At 39.2% G+C, this 24,523-nt stretch overlaps 2 protein-coding genes across 2 annotated transcripts in view; both read left to right on the top strand.

Annotated features, from left to right (window-relative positions):
- Positions 1 to 900: 900 nt before the first annotated feature.
- On the top strand, positions 901 to 23,516 carry LOC137892548 (potassium voltage-gated channel subfamily H member 2; the record flags this gene model as incomplete). Its single annotated transcript, XM_068737789.1, has 4 exons — positions 901 to 976; positions 1,573 to 1,803; positions 21,845 to 22,009; positions 23,347 to 23,516. Coding segments are annotated over exons 1-4 (642 nt in total), but the record flags the coding sequence as incomplete, so codon positions are not given.
- The window catches only part of LOC137892427 (potassium voltage-gated channel subfamily H member 6-like), a 36,850-nt gene continuing 35,842 nt past the window's right edge, over positions 23,516 to 24,523 (top strand). The window contains exon 1 of the mRNA XM_068737533.1: positions 23,516 to 23,809. Coding sequence (XP_068593634.1) covers positions 23,574 to 23,809 — 236 coding nt within the window. The 5' untranslated portion in view covers positions 23,516 to 23,573. The remainder of the gene's footprint in view (positions 23,810 to 24,523) is intronic.

Below are 24,523 nucleotides of genomic sequence, written 5' to 3'. Positions count from 1 at the left end.
TTCACATACTTTCTATCTATGGGTTTTCTCTTTCCTTTACACTTTTTATGAACCCAAACCAAAGCAACTATTTAGTCCCTTACAGCACACATACTGTCGTTACAACATTCATCCAGTAGATGTCCCTTTGTGTAAGGGAGCTGCCCCACATCCCCCTTCCATTAAAAATACTGCAGCACTGAGAGAAGTGATTCTACTCCTGACGTGACCACTACCACTTCTACAATACTGCTCTCTTGTTGTCTTAATCCTGTTGTGAAACAGCCACATTTATTTGAACTGATAATGTCGCTGCTTTTCTTGCTTTCTCACTTGTGACAAAATTCATCTGAAACAATTCAATTTAAATCCAATTCAATTTCATTTATTTTGCATAGTCACATATATTTCCCCTTTTCGCTTACAGAGGATCTTACTTTGGAAACTTATTTATAGGTTCTGTTGTTGTACTTTAACCTGTGTGTAGATAATGCTATGACGATATTTCTTACTGTGAATTGTGCAGTATTCTGCTGTGTAGAATGTGTTGGGTCGACCAGTTGTTTAGATATTGATAGTAGTATTATCAGAAGCAGCAGTAACAGCATCTATGGATGCTAGTTATAGTTAAAAGATACTACATCAGAAATAGTCTACCTTTTGCCCGGACCAATCAGAGGAAAGGATTCGGATTATGGGCGGGCCTGTGCGGTGAGGATGGAGAGAGCGCGAGAGAAGGAGAGAGGGAGAGAGGGAGAAAGAGGGGAGCAGACGATGTGGTGAAGTCTGACCGCACAGAAGCCCGGGGCACAATCACAGCTGAGACAACTTTTTTTTGCAAGAGAGCGTGTTTGACGGATCGGAACAGCTCGGGTTTCAGCCAATCAGAGCCGGAGGGGGTTCCATCACCGGGTCCGAACCATGCCGGTGAGACGGGGCCATGTGGCGCCTCAGAACACTTTCCTGGACACCATCATCCGCAAATTCGAGGGACAGAGTAAGTGCAGGGGTCCGTCATAACTGTCTGGCGTCACCTTTAGAAAGACAGCAGTTAATACACTTAATTTACAAAACCTCAATATAAATGGATTATTAGAGTATTTTATGTTTGTTGGGATCAAACGATTCTGCTTTCACTAGTGTTTTTTGTTTGTTCGTTTGTTTTCTTACATACAATATTCATACCCATAGTGGGTCAAATTAACTGCTTAAATACAATTACAAACAAGTCTATAATCAAGTAATAATTAGCTAGTATTATTATTAGTTATAGTATTCAGAAAGAAAAAACTATAAGATCACTATAAGATCAGTTATAGAACATTAACTTATTTATTCTGGAAAATCCCGAAACAAAAACAAACAAAAACATGTCACTTTTATTTGATGTTTTGTGTAGGTCATTGCTTAGTCCTGCGCTTTGTCATCCAGCTGCAACTGGAGCATGAGAAGTCGGAACATTAGTGCTGCTTGATATTGAAAATAAGGTCAAAGGTGCTAAATTCTAATTTGAATAATTCTGTGTTTGTGTGTGTGCTGTGATTTTTTTGTCCTCCTAATCTCTCCTTTCTTCTCTTTCCTCTTCCTCCACAGATCGAAAGTTTATCATTGCCAACGCACAGGTGGAGAATTGCGCCATCATCTTCTGTAATGACGCCTTCTGTGGGATGTGTGGTTACACCCGGGCTGAGCTCATGCAGAAACCCTGCACCTGTAGCTTCCTCTATGGCCCTCACACCAAGAGACCGGCGGTGGCCCAGATGGCTAAAGCGCTGCTGGGAGCCGAGGAGAGGAAGGTGGAGATTTCCCTCTACACTAAAGATGGTAGGATCCTGTCAACCCTGATTTTCATACACTCGTGCAGTGCCTGTTAAATACTTGCTTGTTCAGAACAGGCAGAGCACATTGTGCTCATAATGTCGACCTTTCACCTTTCACTTTAAGTAAAAATATGAAAGCAGGACCTGTACTGTGTGGTATTAATAGTTTTACTATTACTAGTTAATAGTTTTACATCCCAAAAAAAAAGTCTCAGTAGCCTCTTTTATATCACTGCCAATACCAACATTCCCAGTAAGGCCAGACGTTGTTTGGTTGGGCCCCCAAATCACTAAATTTGCCCCTAAAAAATACACCCAGGTGGCTTACTCAGTCAGAAACATTGGTGAAATACACCTAGCTGAGGTCATTTCCAAATCGGCATATGAGCTGTTTGTTTGACCAAGTCTTTCACTGGGGAAATACAGTCTTACACACACCCAAGTCAGACTTACTCACTGTCACACCGGTGAACTACACTCTGGTTCAATTCTGCTTCCAGTTGGCTCTCCGCTTGTGTTGACTCCAGGCATATGAAGAAGATTACGGTTGTAGAGTCCGCAGTGCCCTGAAGTCCTGCTGCTACACAGAGCACTGTTTGCTTGTTTATTTAAATTGTATTAATAAAAAACGTGTTGCATGTCAAAATTGCACCTAATTTGTCTAAGCACTATCTTGGGTCCCCAGCAGTAAAGTAGAAGTGAGTGTGAAGTAGATTGGATAAGTGGTTCTTGAGATATGCGATGGACATATAGACAGAGATTCCTTGCTTTATATATTCAGTTATTTTGTGTAGAGATTTTTTTCATTTTCAAACTTCACACAGCTCCCTCTGGAGACACTAAAGGCTTTATATCACTTTTTCATATATGCAATACTACTTCAAAAACATCATTGGATGTGTCAGGCTTCTTTTCAGGGTCTGTGCTCTCTGGAGTGACAAAGGATTGGTGAAAAGGGTGGGTGTGTGTCAGTTGTGTTGCTGACACCCCCGTCTGGGCTTGATACACCTACATGTCCCCGTGCTCCTTGATGACCTGGGTAATGGGGTGTGTAGGATGGCTACCGCTTATGTTTCTGACCCCTGCAGGGTTAGGCCATGGCTCTGCTCAGTTCAGTTACGCACTACCTGGGTTGGCTGGGGCCCCCTGCTTCTCCACTGTGACGGGCTAGGTCATAGAGAAGAAGGTGGGCTGCAGCAACTAACCTTTATCCGGTCAGGATCGGTGTGCTTGGGTTGATGTGCATTCATCGGACTCCACCTTCTGTACCCATAGAGTCTGGTAGAAGGTGTGAGTTTGAACGAAGGTTGTATCCCTTGTTCTATAAGCACAGGTGGAGCGGGGACCCTGCAGCTCTTAGGCTGCTCGCTGTAGAGCAGTGGTCACCAACCTTTTTAAGCCCAAGATCCCTGACCTCTGCCTTGGTGACAGGCAAGATCTACCTATTGAGGTGTTGAGAGAAAAAGACTGTCCAGACTGTACTTACAACTTGAGGCTTTTTATTTGGCCTAATTGTAATTGAATGAAATCAAACACTTTGGTCCAGCTTTCAAATTGATGTGACCAAGAACACACTAAATGACTTAATTTCAGTGCAACATAAAAAGGAAATTATTTGTTAACCGCACACAACATGAACAAGAAAAAACACATTTGCAATGAGCAGGCTGGATGAACTACCAATATTAACTGTTGTATTTATCAACTGAAGTTACAACACAACACTGACAACATTCTCAGTCAGTGCAACTAATATAAGTGCAGTTCAGCTCTGTGTCCCATCACAATGCCATCAGAAGTCATGTGACTCAAGTCAGTGTGATGGCTGTGACTGAACACTGTGAGTGCCTTTTAGTTCGGCTCATAAGCACAGACAGCCAGTCTGAGGCAGTTTGTCTGTCAGTAAGCTGGCTGCTGTACTTTGATTTGCTGATTTTCATCTGTGAAAATGCCATTTCACAGATGTAAGTTGATCCAAAGTAGGCACTCACTTTTAGTGCACATGCGCTGAGGAGAGGAAACTTCTCTCTGCTGACAAGTCCCCAAAAGTCACTGTCCCATGGCTTTCAGCTCTATGTCATTTTGCATATCAACCACCTCCATGTCCACTCCACCTGGCAAAGCAAATGCTTTCTGGAATTTGACTGCAACCTCCTCTGTATCAATATGCAGGAATGGGTTTGAAACAAATGCAGCAATATCCTCCATGACGTCTAACTCACCATAACGTCGACTGAACTCTGCTGCCAGTTTGTCCAGGTGCACACACTACTGCTCAGGGTGAAAATCATAATTGTCTTTGATGGACTGTGACATTTTCTCCAGGTTGGTAAAGTGTGTCAGCCTCCCTTTCTTAAAATGTGTGGTCCAGACACAGAGTTTGGCCTTGAACGCATTCACTGCGCTTATCATGTGGGGCATGTGCCGGCCTTTTCCCTGGAGCTCGTTGTTGAGTGAGTTCAGTTTTGCCGTTAGGTCTGTCAGAAACCCCAGGTCCAGTAGCCACGCATCATCTGATAGTTCCTCGTGCTCCTCGTTCCTTTTCGACAGAAACGCCTTTATCTCAGGCAGCAAGTCAACAAATCGCTGCAGCACTTTGCCGCGACTCAACCACCGGACATCAGCATGCAGAAGCAGGTCTCCATACGCGGAATCAAGCTCATCCAAAAACGCCTTGAATAAGCGATGCTGAAGCGCATTTACTCGAATCGAGTTTACCACTTTGACCACCAGTGTCATTACATGAGAAAAGTCCACAACTTTCAGAAGACACTTCAGAAAATGTTCGAGAATGAGGCCCAATGTGTTTCTGAATTTATTTAGATTTTATTTTGGAGAGCGACAGATCGCGATCGACGGGTTGGCGACCACTGCTGTAGAGGATTTAGAGCTTAGCAGCGGGGTGGGCTGCCTTATATACTGTCGGTTCACATGTATTCAGTGTAGACACGTCCTGAGTGATTAGAGAAGTGTATTGATCGTTATTGGAAATGCCTCCAATACAGCCTAAAGTACTGGATCGGGGATCTTCTGTACTTCCTGCCCGATTGATACTGCACTCGTACAAACTAGTACTACACACCTGTGGTTAAACACTCTTGTGAACCCTATTTTTCCCCTGATGATGCTACAACACATTTTTGTGAGCAATAAATCCATATTAATATCCTCAGGAGCTGGGATGCTAGCTGTTAGCAGCCGGTGGGCAGCACAGTCCTGATTGGCTAAATATCGGAGCTAAAAGCTAACATTAACGGAGGTTGCGTTGAGTTACTGTATGATGTGTTCAAGCTCTATTCAGTAAAAATGAGTATTGGGTTAAGGTAAATTCTAATTTTCTCATGAGGTGTTTAAATGTAATCTCGTAAAATTATTTTTTGTGAGAAACTTCATAAATACAGTTCTTTGAAGGAGATATTATCATAGCGCTACTAAATAGAGATATTATAATAAAGTAATAAAGACCTCCCCGCAACCCTGAATAGGATAAGCGGTTACAGATAATGGATGGATCGAAGGACAATGACCTGTTTAACTTCCTAACACTAGCTCTAAGTAGCATAGAGTAGGAGTCAGAGCTCCTCTTTATTTGCATCCATTAACTTGAATTCTTGATACCCATCATCTTAATATTAGGTGATGAGGTGAATTTTTTAACTCAGTGTCAACATGGTTGGTCAGTTAAATCAGGCTGTTCATATACAGTATACTACTATAACATACATTCTCAAAGGAACAAGAAAGATGCACCAGTGCAAATTTGAGACAGTATACGAGAGGTAGTAATTATCAAGTGACTGATTTGATTTGAGACACGTTTTAAATTTAGACCTCAGACCAGTAAGAAGTGGGTCACAGTCTAATGTGAGAGCAGCTTATCTATATTACAGCCACACTGCACATGAAATCCACAGTGTACTGAAAATAAGTCCAAAAAACGATGGGTAGTTCATTGTCGTATTGTTGAAACAAATAATTCACTCTCAACAGCGTAAATAGCATCCACATTTCTACAGTATTTTCTTTTTCCAGTCACAAAAGTTACAGCCCTTCTTCTCAGTCATAACTCAGACATACACAGATACTCCTTCTTATTTCAGATCTTTGACCGCAATCACTAGATCCAGACTTTTTTTCTATTTTATCAGAGCAGTTACAGTGATACAGAATTGCTGTGATACGTTCAACAGTTGAGATGAGCCAAATTGTAAACAGACAAAAAAAAAAGACATGTAGGGAGTTGATATTAAGCTATTCAGTGAGGTACATCCTCAATAACTACATTATCAGTAAAACGTTTTCACCAGAGTTGTTGTGGAATGAGCGATAAAACTTGACTACTGTTGCTCAGGTCATATTTTTAGCTCATGATCATTTTGTATCACCTTGACACGACTTGACAAACTAAAATTAGAGACCGTATCAAAAGTGCATGCAAAATAACCTAGGGAGCTTTTCCAACTTTTATCAATAGCTTTCTAATTTATTTAAATTTTTAATCAGAGACACTTGTGATCAATTATATTTTCATCTACGCCTCTCCTCTTGAATACATAGCCTCCAGTTTAAATATGGACCAATACAATTTAGGCCTGTCACAATTATTCTACTATTATATTATTATCTGATTACTTTTATTTGTGCTGACAGTGATTATTTTGTACTATTATTAGATTCCACAATCAAGGGAGTTTTAAGTCAATGTGTGAAATGTCCCAACAAATACAATGCAAATTAGGTGCGCTGATTTGTATTTATCCCACTATTGAGTTCATATACAGTTTATTATTTATTATTTGGTTGATTTAAAATGAGACAATTTCAAACAACTTTAAAGAAGTTAAGGCTGATCTGATTCATAAGATGTTGAACCCTCCCAATTATGATGGACAGTCTCAGGGTGATTAACCTTCTAATGGTGTTGCATATACTACAATGGAATGCCAGAAGTCTAATTGCAAATATCCAAGAATTCAAGAAGGTTGTAGCTGATCTGAAAGTTATACCAGATATTATTTGCATTCAAGAAACTTGGTTAAAACTCCAGTTGGACTTTTGGTCATTGGTCATTTCAGGATACAGCTCTGTCAGATGTGATAGAATTGGAAAACAAGGTGGAGGGTGTGTAACATTTATTAAGGATACCTTAGCATATATAGAAAGATTAATGTTCCAGAGCAGTATGAATGTTTTATGATAGAAGTATGTAGTCCCAGAGGAGATATAAAGTTAGTGAACTTTACAATCCTTGTAAAAAGCTATCTATGCAATTGTTTCACAAGATATCAGGAAATATTGGAAAAAGAGAAATTTGGTGTGGAGATTTTAATGCTCATGTGGGAAAGTGATACCAACGGAGGGGTAGTTGAAGAATTTATAGAGGAGAGATCATTAATTTGTCTTAATGATGGAAGAGGTTGCAGAGTAGATGATACTCAAAATTCAGTATCCTGCTTAGATCTTACCTTAGTCTCCGGAAATATGTTTGACAGCTGTTCGAGAATAGTGACATCTATGATTATTGGTGCTGCAGCAATATGCATTCCTAAGAGTAAGGTGAATGGGAAGAAGAAAATGGTCCCATGGTGGAATGATGAATGTAAAAATGCCGTTAAGAAAGAAATCGTGCCTTCAGGAAGTTAAGAAGCCTTTTGACTCAAGATAATCTGATAGATTATCAAAGAAAGAGAGCGATAGTACAGAAAGTTATTAAGTCATCCAAGAGGAATGCATGGAGGCAATTCTGTTCATCTATTGGAAGAGAAATAGAGTTGCGTGATGTTTGGGCGATGATCAAAAAGATGAGTGGGAAAAGAAAATCTGTTAAAATCCCAGTTTTGATAGATGAAGACTATCGGGCAATTACAAATCGGGAGAAAGCTGGGTTATTGGGTAAGAAGTATGCAAATGTACATAGCGGAAGACATTTACATGAGATGCTTTGACAAAGAAAAGATGACATTTTGGCAGCACATGCAGAAGTTAAAAAGAAAAAGGTCAATGAAGGAACACCTCTTCATATGGAGTTTACGATACAGGAGCTGAAAACAATGTTGGAGGGAAATGGGTATACTGCTCCAGGTCAAGACCAACTATGCTACGCTATGGTTAGACAATTACCTGAAGAAGCCTTGGAAATTATTCTAAAATTGTTTAATACGATTTGGAGGGAAGGTGTAATGCCAAGCAGCTTGAAGAGTGCTTTGATTCTACCGTTCGGTAAACCTGGTAAAGACCTAGCTAATGCTGGCAATACAGACCAATAGCACTGACATCTCACTTGTGCAAGTGGATGGAAAAGATAATGACGCACAGATAAACTTATTTTATAGAACAAAGGGGCTTGCTAAATAAATCCCAGAATTGTTTTCATAAAGGTAGATCGACACTTGACGCTTTAATAAAAGTTAGCAACGAGGCAGAGAAAGCAATTAGTATGAAGGAGATTATGGCTATAGTTTATTATTTTGATATAGAGAAAGCACACGACTCCATGTGGAGAGAGAGCCTATTGATTGAAATGTATAACTGGATATTGGATTTCTTGCCTAGTCGATCATTCAAGGTAAAAGTTGGAGGTGCCATGTCAGATGAATTCAATATTGTAAATGGGATCCCTCAAGGCAGTGTTATTAGCCCTATATTATTTAATATTATGATAAATTATGTTTTTATGGATATTAGCAGAGATATTGGCTCCTTGCTCTATGCTGATGATGGCGCGATATGGAAAAGTGAAAAAAAATATTAGACATGTGATCAGTAGCATCCAAAAGACTATGTAATGTTGAAAAGAGGTCGTATGACTGGGGGTTTAAGATATCTGTTGCTAAGTCTTGCTACATGCTATTTACCAGAAAGAGAAATATAAACAATACTCATCTTAAATTATATGGACAAAGTATGGAGAGAGTGACAGAGTTTAAATATTTAGGATTATGATTTGATGAAAGATGTTTGTGGAGATGTTTGGGAGCAGATAAACAGTCACTAATGGATATCTATAGGGCCATTATATGATCATGTATAGATTATGGATGTATGGAGCAGCTGCCAAGAGTACATTAGAAATGTTAGATAGAATTCAGTTCAGAGTTCTAAGACTTAGCATGGGTGCAATTAAATCTATCCCAAACAACGCACTTCTGGTGGAAGCTGACGAACTGCCATTAAGATGTCCACAACTAGCTTTGGCATATTGGGTGAAGCTAAAGGGATCTGGAGAGGAACTTCCCGCAACAAATGTGCTGTGTGAATGTTAGGAATACACCCAACTTAAATGCAAAGGGTTTGGTTGGACTATCAGTACAATAGCCAAAGAATACGATCTAAATGAGTATGGGCCCAATGTAATGTGGGGAAATGCTCCCCCTTGGATATTACCAGTTCACAATGTGGATTTAACACTTACAGAACAGAAGAAAAAATGGATGGTAAGAAACTTGAATTACATTGGATATCTGTGAGGGACCTGGGTACGCATAAAGCTGGGAGAGCAGGTATAGTGGGAAAAATAGGAATTATATTCACCCAAAATATGTACAATAATTAGGATGGTTAACAAAATCGAGCAAAAGTGACAAATCAGAATAACTATATAAACTTAACATAATTGCACTAAAATATATGTTCAACATAATTAAACAGAACTCAGGTTAAACAACATAGTGAGTGCTCCTCTGATCAAGAGACACTAAAATCTCCATCACCTAACTGCAGGATATATACAAGGCTGCCCAGTCCATAGTCAATTGCAGGGGTGTGAAGACACTCCTCTGCTGTGACGCAGATGCAAAGGCTCCCGACAACACCCCTCTTGCTGCTGCAGAATGGCACAGTCCAATTATCCAGGCTGCTCTACTTAGAGAGGTGTGATGCAGCTGCTCAGTCTTTTGCCAGGATGGTCGGCTGCAACACCCTGACAGGAAAGTTAACACCTCAACTCAATATTACTGGATAGCGTGCAGTCAATCTAGCAATACAAAGTCAGTCAAAACAAGTGTCTTCATAATTGATGGTTTGGCTAGTTTGCAGTCAACTGTACATCAACAATAATTATTATAACTATCTGCATATTTATACAGATGGATCTAAAGACAATGGGAGTGAACACATAGGATCAGGGGTATTCATACCAGAATTTAGTGTGACCATATTCAAACAAATTAATGACGGGACTGTCTGTCTTTGCAGCTGAAATTACTGCAATAATCTTGAGACTGCAGTGGGCAGAGAGAGTGGTCATCTGTTCAGATTCTACTGCAGCTTTAAACAGCCTAAAGTCAAAAGAAACAATAAGAGAGGATTTAGTGATGGAAATATCTCTGATAATATTGAGACTTCAAAGACTGAGAATAAATGTTCAATTTTGTTGGGTTCCTGCTCATGTAGGTGTGGAGGGCAATGAGAGAACGGATATAATTGCAAAGAGCACTAAAACTAAAAGATATTGAATATTCCTTTTGGAAAGGGGGAAGCTAAATCTTTAATAAGAGAGGCAGTACGGGATTTATGGAAGAAGTGGGACAATTACAACAAAGGAAGACATTATTATAACATTCAGAAATCCATAAATGTGAAGACATACAAAGGGAAGTATAGAAGAGAGGAGGTCATGTTATCAAGGCTAAGATTCGGACATACAGGACTTAACTCAACGCTGTATTTAATGACAAAAATGGACTCGGATAAGTGCACTATTTGTAATGTTGCTGAAAACGTGGAGCATGTTTTCCTAAAGTGTCGAAGATACAATACAGACTAGAACATCTTGAAGCTAAAAAATTGTCAGTTGGGACTTTGGTAGAGTTTGGAGGGAGTTCTTGCAGTGGATTATTTTTATCCTTTAGAACAGTGATGAAACTTTTACTCTGAAACTGCACACTCTGGTACAGTAGGTGGCGGTATGCTTTTCAAGTTGGATGCGATCTGCTAATCAAATTAGAGAAGAAGAAGAAGACTTCCTCTTTGTCTCCAAACACCTTCACCTGGATTGAGCGTCTGTTGCTCTTTTCCATGTCTCTTTTGAATTACTTTCGATGTAAGTAGCACTTTATTTCTATTACTGGGATTACGATGTATTTCAGATGATTAACGGATGATCTTTGATCTAATTTGTTTGTTATATTATAAAGTACATTTTAAGCTAATTATATTTTATAGACCATATTTAAGTTACCTTTAATTAACAAAGATAAAACGGAAGTAATTGTTTTTGGTACCAAGGACGAACGATTGAAAGCCAGCGCTCGGCTTCAATCACTGATGTTAAAAACCACAAACCAAGCCAGAAACCTAGGTGTAGTTATGGATTCAGACCTCAACCTGAACAGCCACATCAAGACAATCACAAAATCATCCTACTATCACTTGAAGAATAGATCAAGGATTAGAGGACTTATGTCTCAACAGGATTTTGAAAAAAACTTCTCCATGCATTTATCTTCAGTAGACTCGACTACTGTAACGGTGTGTTCACAGGTCTCTGTAGAAAGTCAGTCAGAAAGCTGCAGCTGATTCAGAACGCTGCAGCTTGAGTCCTCACTAAGGCCAAGAAAGTGGATCACATCACTCCAGTTCTGAGGTCTTTGCACTGACTTCCTGTCCAACAAAGAATTGACTTTAAAATCCTGCTCTTGGTTTATAAAGCACTGAATGGTTTAGGGCCAAAATGCATCTCTGATCTGCTGCTACCATCCCGACCCCTTAGGTCGTCTGGGACCGGTCTACTTTCTGTTCCCAGAGTCAGAACTAAACATGGAGAAGCAGCGTTCAGTTCTTCTGCTCCACATATCTGGAACAAAGTCCCAGAAAGCTGCAGGTCTGCCGAGACCCTCAGCTCCTTTAAATCAAGACTGAAGACTTTTCTGTTTGCTGCTGCCTTTAGTTGAACCACATTCAAGGATTTTAATCAATTTCTGCATTTTACTACTGTATTTTATTTCTTAAACTGCACTGCAACTATTATTCTGTTTTCAGCTTTTTAGTGTTTTAATGACTGTTTTTAATGTTTCAATGAATGTTCTTTGTTTTTAAATCTCCTTTACTTTTGCATTATGTTTTGATTCTTTTAATGGTTTTATGTGATTGTTGTTGAAATGTGCTATAAAAATAAACTTGCCTTGCCTTTAATGGAAACTATTTGGCATGATTTAAAGGCTGACTTTATGATTTGAACAATATGTTGTAATCTCTTTCTTTCTTTGTATAGAACTAGGGCAATCGGAAGCAATCACCTTTAAATAACTTCCTGGCTAAATAAACGGCAAAAGTGATTGTAACCTTGTTTCCTGGTGGTTTGTGGCTCCAGTTAGAACATTAAATAAATAACACTCAGCGTCTCTGCTGCAGCACAATATTGGAGAGTCCTTATAAACATTTAATCGGTCATTTTAGCAGCTCCTGACATTCACCTCTGTTATTGTTTTTATTATATTTCAACAATTGCCAGATTTATTGCTTTTGTCTGGAGACGAGGAGGCAAACATTGTGAAAGACTTCAACAGACTGAGGATATAGCTGTGCAGAAAGATTACTGATTCAGGAGCAGTGGAGGTAGCTGACACAGCACTTTTAGTTAATTGTTTTGCTGACAATCATTAGTTTCTTCAGTACTTCAGACCTCTGTATTTTTAGAATGTTTCCTATTACAAGAAAGAGAATAGAATAAGACTGATTGAGTAGGCTGTTAATGTGAGCAATAAGGATTTTGCACTTAACATGTTGCTTCTGGATTTGCCAGATGTTCTGCATCCTCTAGTGGTCCAAAAGAGGAACGCCAAGAAGGTCTGTCATTAATCCCCATCAGCTCTTTAAGAAGGTGTCACGACCTGGCTCTGCAGCCGTGACACTAGTGAGGGAGACGCAGTTGGTTTGCACCAGTAAAGAGTTTATTATACATAACACAAGACCTAAGTCGCAATGGTGGTGACAAAACAGCCGTCCTCATGGCTTCACGGGTGATGAGAGGTTGCCAGGAAGGTGGAGCCTTATACTGGCGCACCGGGCCCAGGTGTCTCCAGTTAATGATCACCACGTCTGGTACCTGCTGGCTTAAAATAACATAACAAGTAACCCAGACAGGGAACCGTCACAGAAGGCGTCCAATCATGGCAATGGTCTGCTGCTTTTCTCTTGTCTGCCTCCTGCAGTGCAGGTCCAGGTCTGCTGGTCCATCAGTTTTTCAGTGATGCCAGGGACACCTTCCCTTTAAAGCTGTTCACTCTTTGCTCATCGCAGCAAAGCAACATAATTGCTGTCCCACCAGAAAATACAGCATGAGAGTTTGGTCATGAAAATGGGACACAGAGGATTTGCATCCTTTGTACACCCAGATGCCAGCTGCTGTATGAAGTCGTATAAAGGAGCTGAAGAGAAGCCACACCAGCATTGCTGTATCTGCAATGAGGTTGGCTGGCATGTTCATAGCAGGACCCTCTTGAGCAGTCGGCACACTGATGAGAAGTTGTCCCACCTCATTGATCACAGATGTAAGCCACAAGACTGTCCCCTTTGCAAGGCCTGACAGCTTCTTGGTTTTCTGTAATTGCATAGAAAAGACTGAGCACCTAAAACCCAAATAAATTATTCAGGTGTGAGGCTAGGCCAATAGTATTACATTTCTTCTTGAAAATAAGGTGGACATTTCAGATTTCTATAATATAATTTAGTTAAATTAGTATTTTAGTTAAAATAATCAAATTTAAAGGATCACAGCAGCAAAGTGGACTGTGCAAACAAGGTACATGGTAAAAAAAACAAGAGCAGCAAGTATTATAAACAGTAAAGAATATCAACTAAGTAAAAAAAAAAAGTTCAAAAGTCCACAATTACTAAATATAACTAAAAATAAAATTTAGAAAAAAACAGTGTACTGTATGTGTACATGTGTATGTGACACACTCACATGTGACACTTGGTTGCTGTCTTTGTAAGGGAAATTTTTCCTTTGATTGTGTTCAAAATGTAGAATACATCATCCGCTCTCTTTAAGTCAGGAATGATCACTTCCATATTTTGTCAGAAAAATGGTCAGTTGACCAAATCTCTTTTCACTCTACACGACTGCATCACAGTTTGAATGGCAGCATATGGCACAAGGTGAAGGAAGGAAATGGACCAAAGACCATGTGCAGGAGGAATAAGGACAGTGGCATCATGACTGGACTTTGCAATGATATAAATATGACCTATTTTGACATGATTTAGATTTTACGTTAATATAATCATAAAGAGAAATGCTAGAAAAGTTATGTACTGTATTCATTATTTATATATATAATTTTTTATGAATATTGCTCTTTTTGAAATATCAGGGAACAAAATTCGGCCCTGGTCATTTTTGTCTCGACCGGCCCTATTGCACCCCCCTGCTGCTGCTCATCTGTCTGTCCATTACTCTTTCCAAACTATAATCAACAGCAAGACTGCAGACAAACTTTTTTGCCACCATACTGAAAAATAATTTCAATCTTACCGTGGTCAGTGTAAACCGTCAGAAATTTGAAATGTAATCCTTTCACTTCGTTATTGTCATCTATAGTGGTTATTTGCATAACAACACATAATTCAAATGATTAAGATATAAATGATTGTATTTTATTTGATTATTCCTCTTGGCATTAATAGTTTCAATAATGTATTATAAGCTGCATAGAGCTACTGTGAGGAAGTTAAACGGGTCACTATTTCCTTTTTAATATAATATATTTTTCTGTTGCTGTGAAAACATCTCTTTCAAACAAAGTTTCAAAGTTTGTCGCCAAAAACTTTTTATAAGACCATTTTACAAGAATACATTTGAACACATTTTCACGGTGTTTTAAATGACCTAATACATGGAAAGTCATTGAGTAGAGCTTAAATACCTCATAATAATGCATCATAATTAGCACTGTTATAACCAGGACTGTGCTAGGGAGAGACCCCATGATGTTGGTCACTGCGATTACTCTGAGCAGCATGATGGGAAAAAATTACAATAAAACAAGTGTCTAATTAAGTTAGTTGTTCCGAATGTTTTTAAGGTTGTTCCACCAAGGCTTATTTTGGACTTATATCTTCTTCACTCGCGCTGAAGACATGTTGTGTGTGTGTGGCTGTGATGTTGCTGTCTGTGGCACTGTGACCAGCAAAAAAACGAAACATGAGTCTGATCGGCCAATCACGGACAATCAGCTGAAACCCGGCCAGATTGATTAAGGGTCATGAATCTTGATCTTCAACAGATGTATTAAATTCTCTCTTTTTTTTCTCCGAATGCAACAAAACATAAATGCCTACATGATGCCTGAAACCAAAACCACGTGACAAATGAAACCCAGATCCTATCTCAGTGAATCAAGCTCCACCATGAACCGTCCAGAAGTCCACTCTCAGATCTCACTGCAGTCTGGCTCCCTAGTGCTAGACTCTAGTGTGGGAGTCCATTTTTGATCTATTATTTCATGAATAATTAATCTCCAGGAGTCAGGCACTCTGACCTCATTAATGTAGTGTAATGGCCTTGTTAATCAATATTACTGCTGTTCCTCAGGTTAATGAGGGTTTTAACAAACAACTCTTGAATGTCTGAGAATATCAATAGGTCATATTTAAACTCTTCTTTTGAGAGATTTATGTGTGTGTGTGTGTGTGTGTGTGTGAGTGAGTGAGTGAGAGAGAGAGAGAGAGAGAGAGAGAGAGAGAGAGAGAGAGAGAGAGAGAGAGAGAGAGAGAGAGAGAGAGAGAGAGAGAGAGAGCACTTTGAGATTTAAAAAAAAAAAAGTAAAGTGTGATACAAATAAAATGTATTATTATTATTTCTTTGTTCAATAAGAGACCATTGTGCTGCTTCACTAATACTATATAATTAAAGGCATCGTAAGCCACAAAGTCTTGTGCAGTATTCTTCATGTTTCAAGCTGGTTGTTTCCAGCCCGTGTGTTTCAGTGTGTTTCAGTGGATTAATGAGACCTGGCTGGTTGCCCTTTGCACTCAACTACAGCCAAACTTTAGAACTCATTAAAAGGACATGCATGTATGAGCATATGTGTGTGTGACCAACTGGCTGTAAAGCTATATGAATACAATATATTAGAAAATAAATAAATTACATTTCTTTTTGGCATTTTCAACATTTTCACTATCAGCAAGTCAGAAATTCCTCTTTTTCAGTTCCTGTTTTTTGTTTGTCTATAGTGATGCACTCCTGGCTCTTTTGTTGCTGTGATTTGTATACTATCCTCTGCATACTGATCTGTGTTCTTTTGTTTCATGAAAAGAAAGAAAGTAGAGATAAGTAGCCAACTCGTGTAAAATAACATGATGCTGTGGGTTGGTTTTCCTACTGTCTGCCCCAATTTTTTGTGTCGCCAGCCATCAATGATTACATTGATTTTATATATATCTTTATATTGCAAGGAGGAATTAGGATAAATTCAGAACATGGATTGCAGTGGAGGAGTAGGGATTTCAATAATTCTAGTTTTAAACCAATCATCTATGTTTTTACTAGTGTCTTTCGGTGTATGGTAAGATACAAAAACTGACACAAAAGTCATTAGGCCAGGTCGGGACAAAAGCGTAGTTAAGTCCAACATATCCTGCTTCCATCCATATTTGTTGGCGTTTAGCCTTTCAAAAACAATATTTTTACTGCAGGAAACTGCAGGAATCTGAAAATGTGCAGAATGCATCATTTGAAATGCATGCACCTGGCTTTTTAAGGGGATGAGAGTTGATTGATTTAATTCTTGTTACACCCAAAACACACCAATGATTCATTTAGAGACTAAATACAACCCATTTGCCCCTTGCGCCTTTCTTTCGTCCAGATTATGAGCTTAAAAGTGGAGTTGGATACATCCTTAATGCACACTCACTATGCACTATAGGGACCTTAAATCTTGAATGTGATCAAGTTAACCTCTCCTGTCACACTGCACTCCTCCTCCTGAGCACACTGGACATCCCCGCCAACCAACCCCGAACACTGGTTTGTGGTATCAAGACCATATGCTGTGTACTCCCACCCGGACCGTCTCCTTACAACTTTGCTGTGGAATAAGAATGGCACACTGTTAGAACAAAGCGTTGTCAGTGAACATAACCCCGGCAGCAATTTACTTCCAGAATTCTCCTAAAAGACAAAGGCACTGATTGTGTAATGAGCTGCTGCCTTAGGAAATCAGATGCTAATTTCATGCTGATTGTGAGTGCAAATTGAATTTAAAGCTAGAAATGTACACTTCACTTCTTGGGGCTGTTCTGATCTTTTGGATCACATATTGGGTATTATGTAATACAAATTATTGTTATACAGAGGACAGACAATTTTTGAATTATAGGCGGTTTGGGACGACTTAGAATATCTTGGAATCAAAATTGACACCTTCAGTAGAAACATAATATTTTTGAATTCTTCAGACTTTGTGGGACTTCACATTTCACAGAAAATTGTACAATATCATCCATAAAATAAAGTGCATATGCAGACGGCAAACAGCATCTTTATGTTTAATGTTCAATAACCAAAAAGTCATCAACACTCAAAGATTTCTCAAGAACTTACCATCTGAGAGATGCTGTAAACAGTATGTTCTATGTGTAACACAATCTCAGCTGTTTGTAGATGCACCACATGAAAGCTGACACGGTATGATACATTTCTATTCCCTGTAGCATACTGGATGAAATAAAAAAGCATCCAAGTTACAGAGGAGTTGCTACTTTGTAAGTACCATGAACATAACTTTTTTCATACATGAATAAGTATGAAAAAAGAGGTACATATATGATGTGATACATGACATATGCTCTCTAAAAGTGAAGAGAAGCAGACAGGGAAGAAAGAAACTGGAGGGGCGGTTGAACGAAGACCATGATGTGTGTGTGTGTGTGTGTGTGTGTTTGTGTTTGTGTGCTCTGAGGTCATAGTGAAGGTCGTGCCAGTCTTTAGGGACAATGAGAGAAATAGGATCATAGTTTTCATTAGAGCATAAGTACCATATCAGCCAAAAGAAATGATAAACAACGGATTAGAGATTAATGGAAAGAGCCAAAAGATTATCCAGGACTCAAACACACACACACACACACACACACACACACACACACACACACACACACACACTTTCTGCTTACGCACAGCTTTAGGAACATATTGTAACGTTCACTAAATGGATGTGTTTGAAGTGGAAATTGATTAATCTGGGTAGTTGGGAGGAAATAAATGAGCCACCACTACCGCAGTCACTGCAGTAATGCATCTCATTTCTCAATCCTTTTATGTAGTTTGTGCCAGGAAATATGCCGATCCTGTCGAACCTGCTACATGTATGAATGAAGTCATGAAAATGCTGTTGGATGGCTTTGGATTGATCAACAAAGCATGTGATTTTGGAGACTGTCCTCCCAAGAAAAAACACTTTTCAACAAGTGGCTTAAAACAGCAGTTATTTGTGTTCATGATGGGTGAACAAATTGTGTGACTTTAAGACATGAGTCAACTGTATGTTTCCTTCCAACAGTCAGCGTTTCAACCCAAACCATGCCCACCGAGCACATTCACCAAACACTACAGAGTTAACGGTTCTATGAATCCTGGATGACCGCCAGAGTTCTTGGTCACTAAAAAAGATTGGTACAGTTCAAGATTTGGTCTTAATGGATTATCACTTTGGAATCATGCCTCGCTATGAAGCGTGTTTGTGTGCGCATGGTCTACAACAGATGGTCTTCCAGCTGTGTCACTGTGATATCATTAAGGTAGAATAAGTTAGCATGTAGCTACGTTAATCCATCCTGGCTGTCAATTTAGCCCTAACACTAACTCCCCTAGTCTGCCACTGTCCTTCACATACTACCACACACACACATACACACACACACACACACACACACACACACACACACACACACACACACACACACACACACACACACAAAGCCTAGTGCACTCCGTTCTGCCTTATTCCTTCATTAAATCCTGTTTCAATGGAAGACCAAGGACAGTCTGTATACATGACCCTTTCTGTTTTGAAGTGAATTAAAGATATGTACAATACATTATGACACAAAGTTATCCATTCATTATGATGTCTTTGTTTGTAGCATTTCCTGTTTGATTCAAAGATTAACAACTATGTTTCCTTCATTGTCAGGAGTTGGAAGTAACCAAGCTTTCTGCTCCAGTTCCATGAATCTAATAAAATGTCCTGCAGTGCTATGTTACACTAAACATTTGGTCAAAATGATTAAAAACACATGTATCATGAGTGTAATTATCAGCACTTTTATCAGTCACACACAATTCTCATTGAGGACGTTCATTACTTTCACATAGCCTCACAGTACAGTTTATATGGTTTTGTCATCAGTCATCAGTAATTATCACAGCTTCAAAGCTTCCACTATGTGTTGAATTGGTAAAGGAGCATTTACATCAAGGTTAAAGTGCAAAACAATAATTTCCATTTACAGTGTATTTCTCCAAAATATGTATATTTAAGGGACACCCCAGGTGATCAAGGTAAATATTTTAACTAATAAATAATAAGACAATGATGAATATATTGATGAATATATTTTTGCTTGGTTTTCTGAAAATGTCAGGCATTATTTTATTAAATATGTGCACATTGCATGCATTTCCGTAACAGAAATCTGAACATTGAATAAAGCCAGGTTCAAAATGATTGTGTCATTTTGTGACATATGAGAGTCAACTGTTTTACAGAGGGAATTTTGGATATCTCAACAAGACCGTCAACAGCCATTATAACATCAATTGTCACCATGTTTTTAGGAATAAAATGTTACATAAATAAGGCTTTGAAGGATATATAAACAAACACCTTCTTAAAAACCTTCAGAATATAGAGAGGAATGAAACTGGAGAGTTTGTTGTATGTAAGAGATACTGAGGTGGAGTTTTCTGGCTAAAGAGTCTGAGAAAAAAATTATTTTTAAAGATATTTCGCATAAAATGACATACATTTTGCATGACACTACGGGGGAATAGGGTTTAAAATGACTTAGTATATATCACCATGAAATCACCACTCTTTCTGAGTTGATTACTTACATTAAGAGAATTTTTTTTTTGTATTTTAGGTTTTATGAAATTGTATGTTTAAATATGCACAAATCAGCAAATATCTAAAACTTTGCAACTTTTGGTGAAGTTAGGAGTAATCTACACACATGGACAGACAAAGTAGTAATATTAACACCCAAATGTGTATTTATACTTTTCTGAAGGAGACATGTTATGGATGCAAAACAGTTCTTACTCTCAAAATTGACCAGTGCGTGAACACAAATGTTTTTGTGCAGTTTGTGTCACAATCGTAGACTGCATATAAGAAGTGGACATTTGTTTGTGGACTGCGGTTTTGAAGCTCTGCATTTTGGCTCTTGCCATCTTGTTTTCTTCTTGTCGCCATCTTGTTTTTTTGGGAACGAGAAGTGACAAGAGAGGGTGGAGCTAAATACAACAGAACGCTAAATAAGACATTTTTTTGGGCGCCCAAAATGTTACAATTAACTGAAAACACACTGTGAAAGTGTTAAAGTTGTAAGATGAAAGCAACTAGCGACTTGTCAATCACAAGGTAGCCCGCCCTAAAGCAAACTCTGCTTTATCATCATTTTTACTCTAAATGGAACCATAATTTACTCAATGAACATCATGCTGTATTGAGGAAGACTAGAAATTAACAATTGAGAAGAGGGTCATGTTCTCTAATCTGACCCTCAGAATGGTTTGTTGCGCAGAACCGTCTGAGAGGCTGTTATTGCCGTTAACTATCTGGAAAAGAGCAGGCACTTTTAAAAAGATACTTGGCAGGTGATTGGATGAAGTATATGTCAATCAAACTCAGGAGAAGAGCGAAAAAAAAAAAAATTCCATCAAGAAACTCCTTTAGTGCCGTTCTTTGCACTACTTTCAATGAAGAAAAACCCTCCAGGTCTGACAGAACTGATGGTATTGCAGTATCGACACTAACTTCATCCATTGTTGTTTTGAACGAACAGTCGATACTCTGTGTTTCGCACACACCTGAGCTTCTCACATGACGTGGATTGGTCCATGCACAGGCTTACCAGACACAAACGCATTACTTGATGCCTGACAAAATGGGTTTTGTGTGGTATGTGATCTTGCGATTCTTGCGTGATCTTGTGTGCTGTCTAGGATCCAGAATGCTGTGCAAGGTTAGACTTCTATACAAGTCAACCTTTAGAAGGGCCTTTAGAAAGAATGCAAGTTTAAGGCACTTTAGCATTGGCTTGACTTAGCCCACAGGCTAATGGCTGTTTAAAACTTGAATTGCTCTCTGCCATCTTCACTGTGTGGGGGATAGTGGGGAACTGAGAAGAGGTACTGCAACAACCATGGCAGAGTGTGACAGGATGAGCCTGCTTTTCTCTAACTAAAATAATCTACATATATATGTATACAATTTTATTATTTTGTTGTGATTAATTGTTTTAAAGCCATGCAGATTGTTTCAGTTTAAAGTGGGAAGTTTTAGGATATCCCGATTTTGAATCTGTGAAGAGGTTCAAGATCACAGAGTTGACTGAATTTCAACACAGCCTGACAGAGCTTGAATGGATCTATAAGGAAGGTAACATTGTTCTCCGTCATAGGGAAGTGTACTGTCAGAAGGCAACTCCAAAGGGACATTAGTTCATTGGTATGCCGTGCATGTGAAACTACTGAAGACTCTTTCGCTCTGTTTCAATATTGTGAATTTAATTATAATATACTGAAAAATATGTAAACTTTTTGGTGTCAGTAGAATCAGTAGACCCACTCGACCAGATGACTGGAACAGATTTATATAATGAAGAAGGAGGCTGAAGTTGAGTTTAAGAGTCAGCATTCTGAGGTATAAACTGTTTCAAAATGGTTAAATGTAGTTTCTGTCTGGTAGCACCATCTAGAGGAATAATTCAGAGTTACATGAGTCTCCTGACATACTTCTTGTCCCAAACAGAAACTTGTCACATCTCATGTTTAAGGGAATGATCTCATGTGTGTCTCTCTGTCGCTGCAGGAGTGTGTTTCCACTGTGCAATAGACGTGGTTCCTGTGAAGAATGAAGACGGCCTGGTCATCATGTTCATTCTCAACTTTGAGCTCCCCACTGACCCCAGACCAGTCAACAGCTCACCAGCCAGAGAGCTCAACAGAGTGCTGCATATTCCCTGGCTGACTCTGGGTATGTTTCATTTACCGTACACTCAATTCATTCGCACATACTGAGGTATGAATGATAACATTCAGACACTCAGCATACACACACTGTTTCCTAAACACACCAACCGATTTTAAGCGTTTTCTTTTAATAAATCTCATAATTGTTATCTGATATGTAAAGAAAATGATTGCATTCTAAGTATTAGCTCAAGCCTTGTTTTACACTTGTGGTTAGTTAGTTTCTTTGTACATTTCCAAAGAATGTACAAGATTATAAAATAAGGTGCAGCTAACTGTTGTTTTTGTTATCAGATAATCACATGTTTTGCTTTTGATTGATTTATTACAAATTTATTCTAAATAGGAAGAAACTTAAATACATTTTAGGGGGTGATATGCTACCTCATTTATCAATAGTTAGCTAGCCGGAAAGCTTTCCATAGTAATTGTAGCAGCAGAATAAAGAGCAACAAAGTATGTATAGGGCATGTGGTGGATGAATGGGTCAAACGCAGGGCTTTCACTTTCCAGATATTGATTTAGAAAATTTGTCAGTAATAATACAAAATATATGAATATAAAATAAAAATAAAATAGACTAACCAAATAATTAAATAAAAGCATGGGAGGGAGAAGGTCTCCATTTAATATGTATGGTCACTTTGACTCCCCTGATCTAAATTGATTGTATCCCTTCCTCAGTCACAACTCAATGAATTTGAGTTTATTATCAGTGTTTCTGACATCCATCGAGGTTAAAGATTTTTCAAATCTGCATGGAGTTCAAGAGACCGTCCCTATTACTTCAGATATAATCACTAAATGTTGACCTCAGTATCATCACTAGGTGATGCTTGACGTTACATCCATTGTACTTTTCATTGTACAGCGTCACTGCCACGGCTAACTCACTAAAGGTACAATGTTAACACTATACTTTTGGTTTACATTACCTAAAGCATGATGGGAACCTCAAAACACATTCATCACAAATGGAAACATAAATTAGATATATTTTACACTAGAAATAATTTGTTTACAGTAATGATACGTTGAATGTTGTCGTTGGTTAACATTGTGAAACAATTGGTTAGGTTAAGGCAACAAGGTTAGAAAAAAGATCACAGTGTGTATGAAATAATAACTAGGGTGAATAAATAACAACCACCTTTAGCTGACTTTTTATAAAAAGTTGCGCAACAAGACTAACAACATTGCGTTAGAAGCGTAAAGTCAGCGTTTACTTTTGCTTTCACATGGTACACGAACAGTGGTCTCCTGAGTGAAAGTCCTGTGTTTGTTTGACTATGAGGTTGTGCTTTAATGGTGCATATTTCCAAACAAAATGTCTCCATCCAGCTCGGCGGCAGCGTCTGCGCCTCCTCTTGCGATCCCTCAGCTCCGGTACGGGTGTCCTGTCACAGGACACAGAGCTGGGGGCTCCTCATGCCGACCTCCCTCCCCTTGGACACGAGTCTGTGGCCCTGGACAAGCTGCTGTCCCTGCCTGAGAGACAGCAGCTGGAGGAGGCAGGAGCTGGACTACTGTTGTGGGACCAAGAAAGGGAGGCGGAAGAAGAAGAACGAATGAGAGGAGGGCGAAGAGGAGGAGAGAAGGGCAGCTTGGTGGCAACCAGGCGAAGGAGCGAGGGCGACAGAAAGAAAAGGGATGGAGGTGATGTTTGTGGGCTGCTCGTGGATTTAAGTGCAGGGGGAGGAGGAGGGAGAAGAGGGAGGGAGCTCCACACAGGTCTGTCTCAAGCTCCAGCCTCAGCACCTCCAACACTGCCCCTGCCACTTGCCTCCTCACATGCTCCACAAAGGTATTTCATTTTATTTGACATGTGTCTGAAATAGAGAAAAGCCTATAACTTCCTCTGTACCACAGCGCCCTCTGGCCCCACGGGCCCCCAATGCACATATTCTGTGAGAACATGTTGTTGTTGGTTTGGACTTTGGCGGGGACAGTACATTTATGTTCTCAATGAATTACAGTTGTTCGTCTCCTTTTTTTCTCATTTTATGCTTTATCCCCAACATTAGTTACTGTCACCTTTTCCGATTCAGATTTTTTAACAACTCACAGTAACAGTCTTATATTTTTAAGGGCAAAAAGTCATTGCTGTGTCCATCTTTTTTCTCAAATTCACTAATTGCTTCTCTCTTCATCGTCTCTACCCATGAAGTGGATGCTTGCATGACAGTGGCTATGCATCCGCCTTTCCTGTGAATAAAACCTCTTTTTATAAACACAACATTTTTAAGATTGGTGGCTCCAAATCTTTAAAAGGGAAGCAAAAGCAGGCATCTTGCTTTACACAATAAGCCGGCCAGAGCTGAGAGCGATACCCTAAATGCCCGGATCAGGTATGATCTCAGACTGCGACAGTGTGTTTGTGGTTAAACCTTGATATGGATCAGCACCAACCCCATTCTCTGGCCGCCGATCCTTGCTATTGATGCCAGAGTGTTGCACACGATCTCTGGTTTATTCTATGGCTGAGAAGAACATTGTAGAGGTATTAGCAGTCAGATTA

This window comes from Cebidichthys violaceus, unplaced genomic scaffold (genome assembly GCF_023349555.1).
Source record: "Cebidichthys violaceus isolate CVI_PGR_0920_01 unplaced genomic scaffold, fCebVio1.0.p SCAF_8, whole genome shotgun sequence".
Classification (NCBI taxonomy): domain Eukaryota; kingdom Metazoa; phylum Chordata; class Actinopteri; order Perciformes; family Stichaeidae; genus Cebidichthys; species Cebidichthys violaceus.
This window is presented reverse-complemented; position numbering and strand designations above follow the sequence as displayed.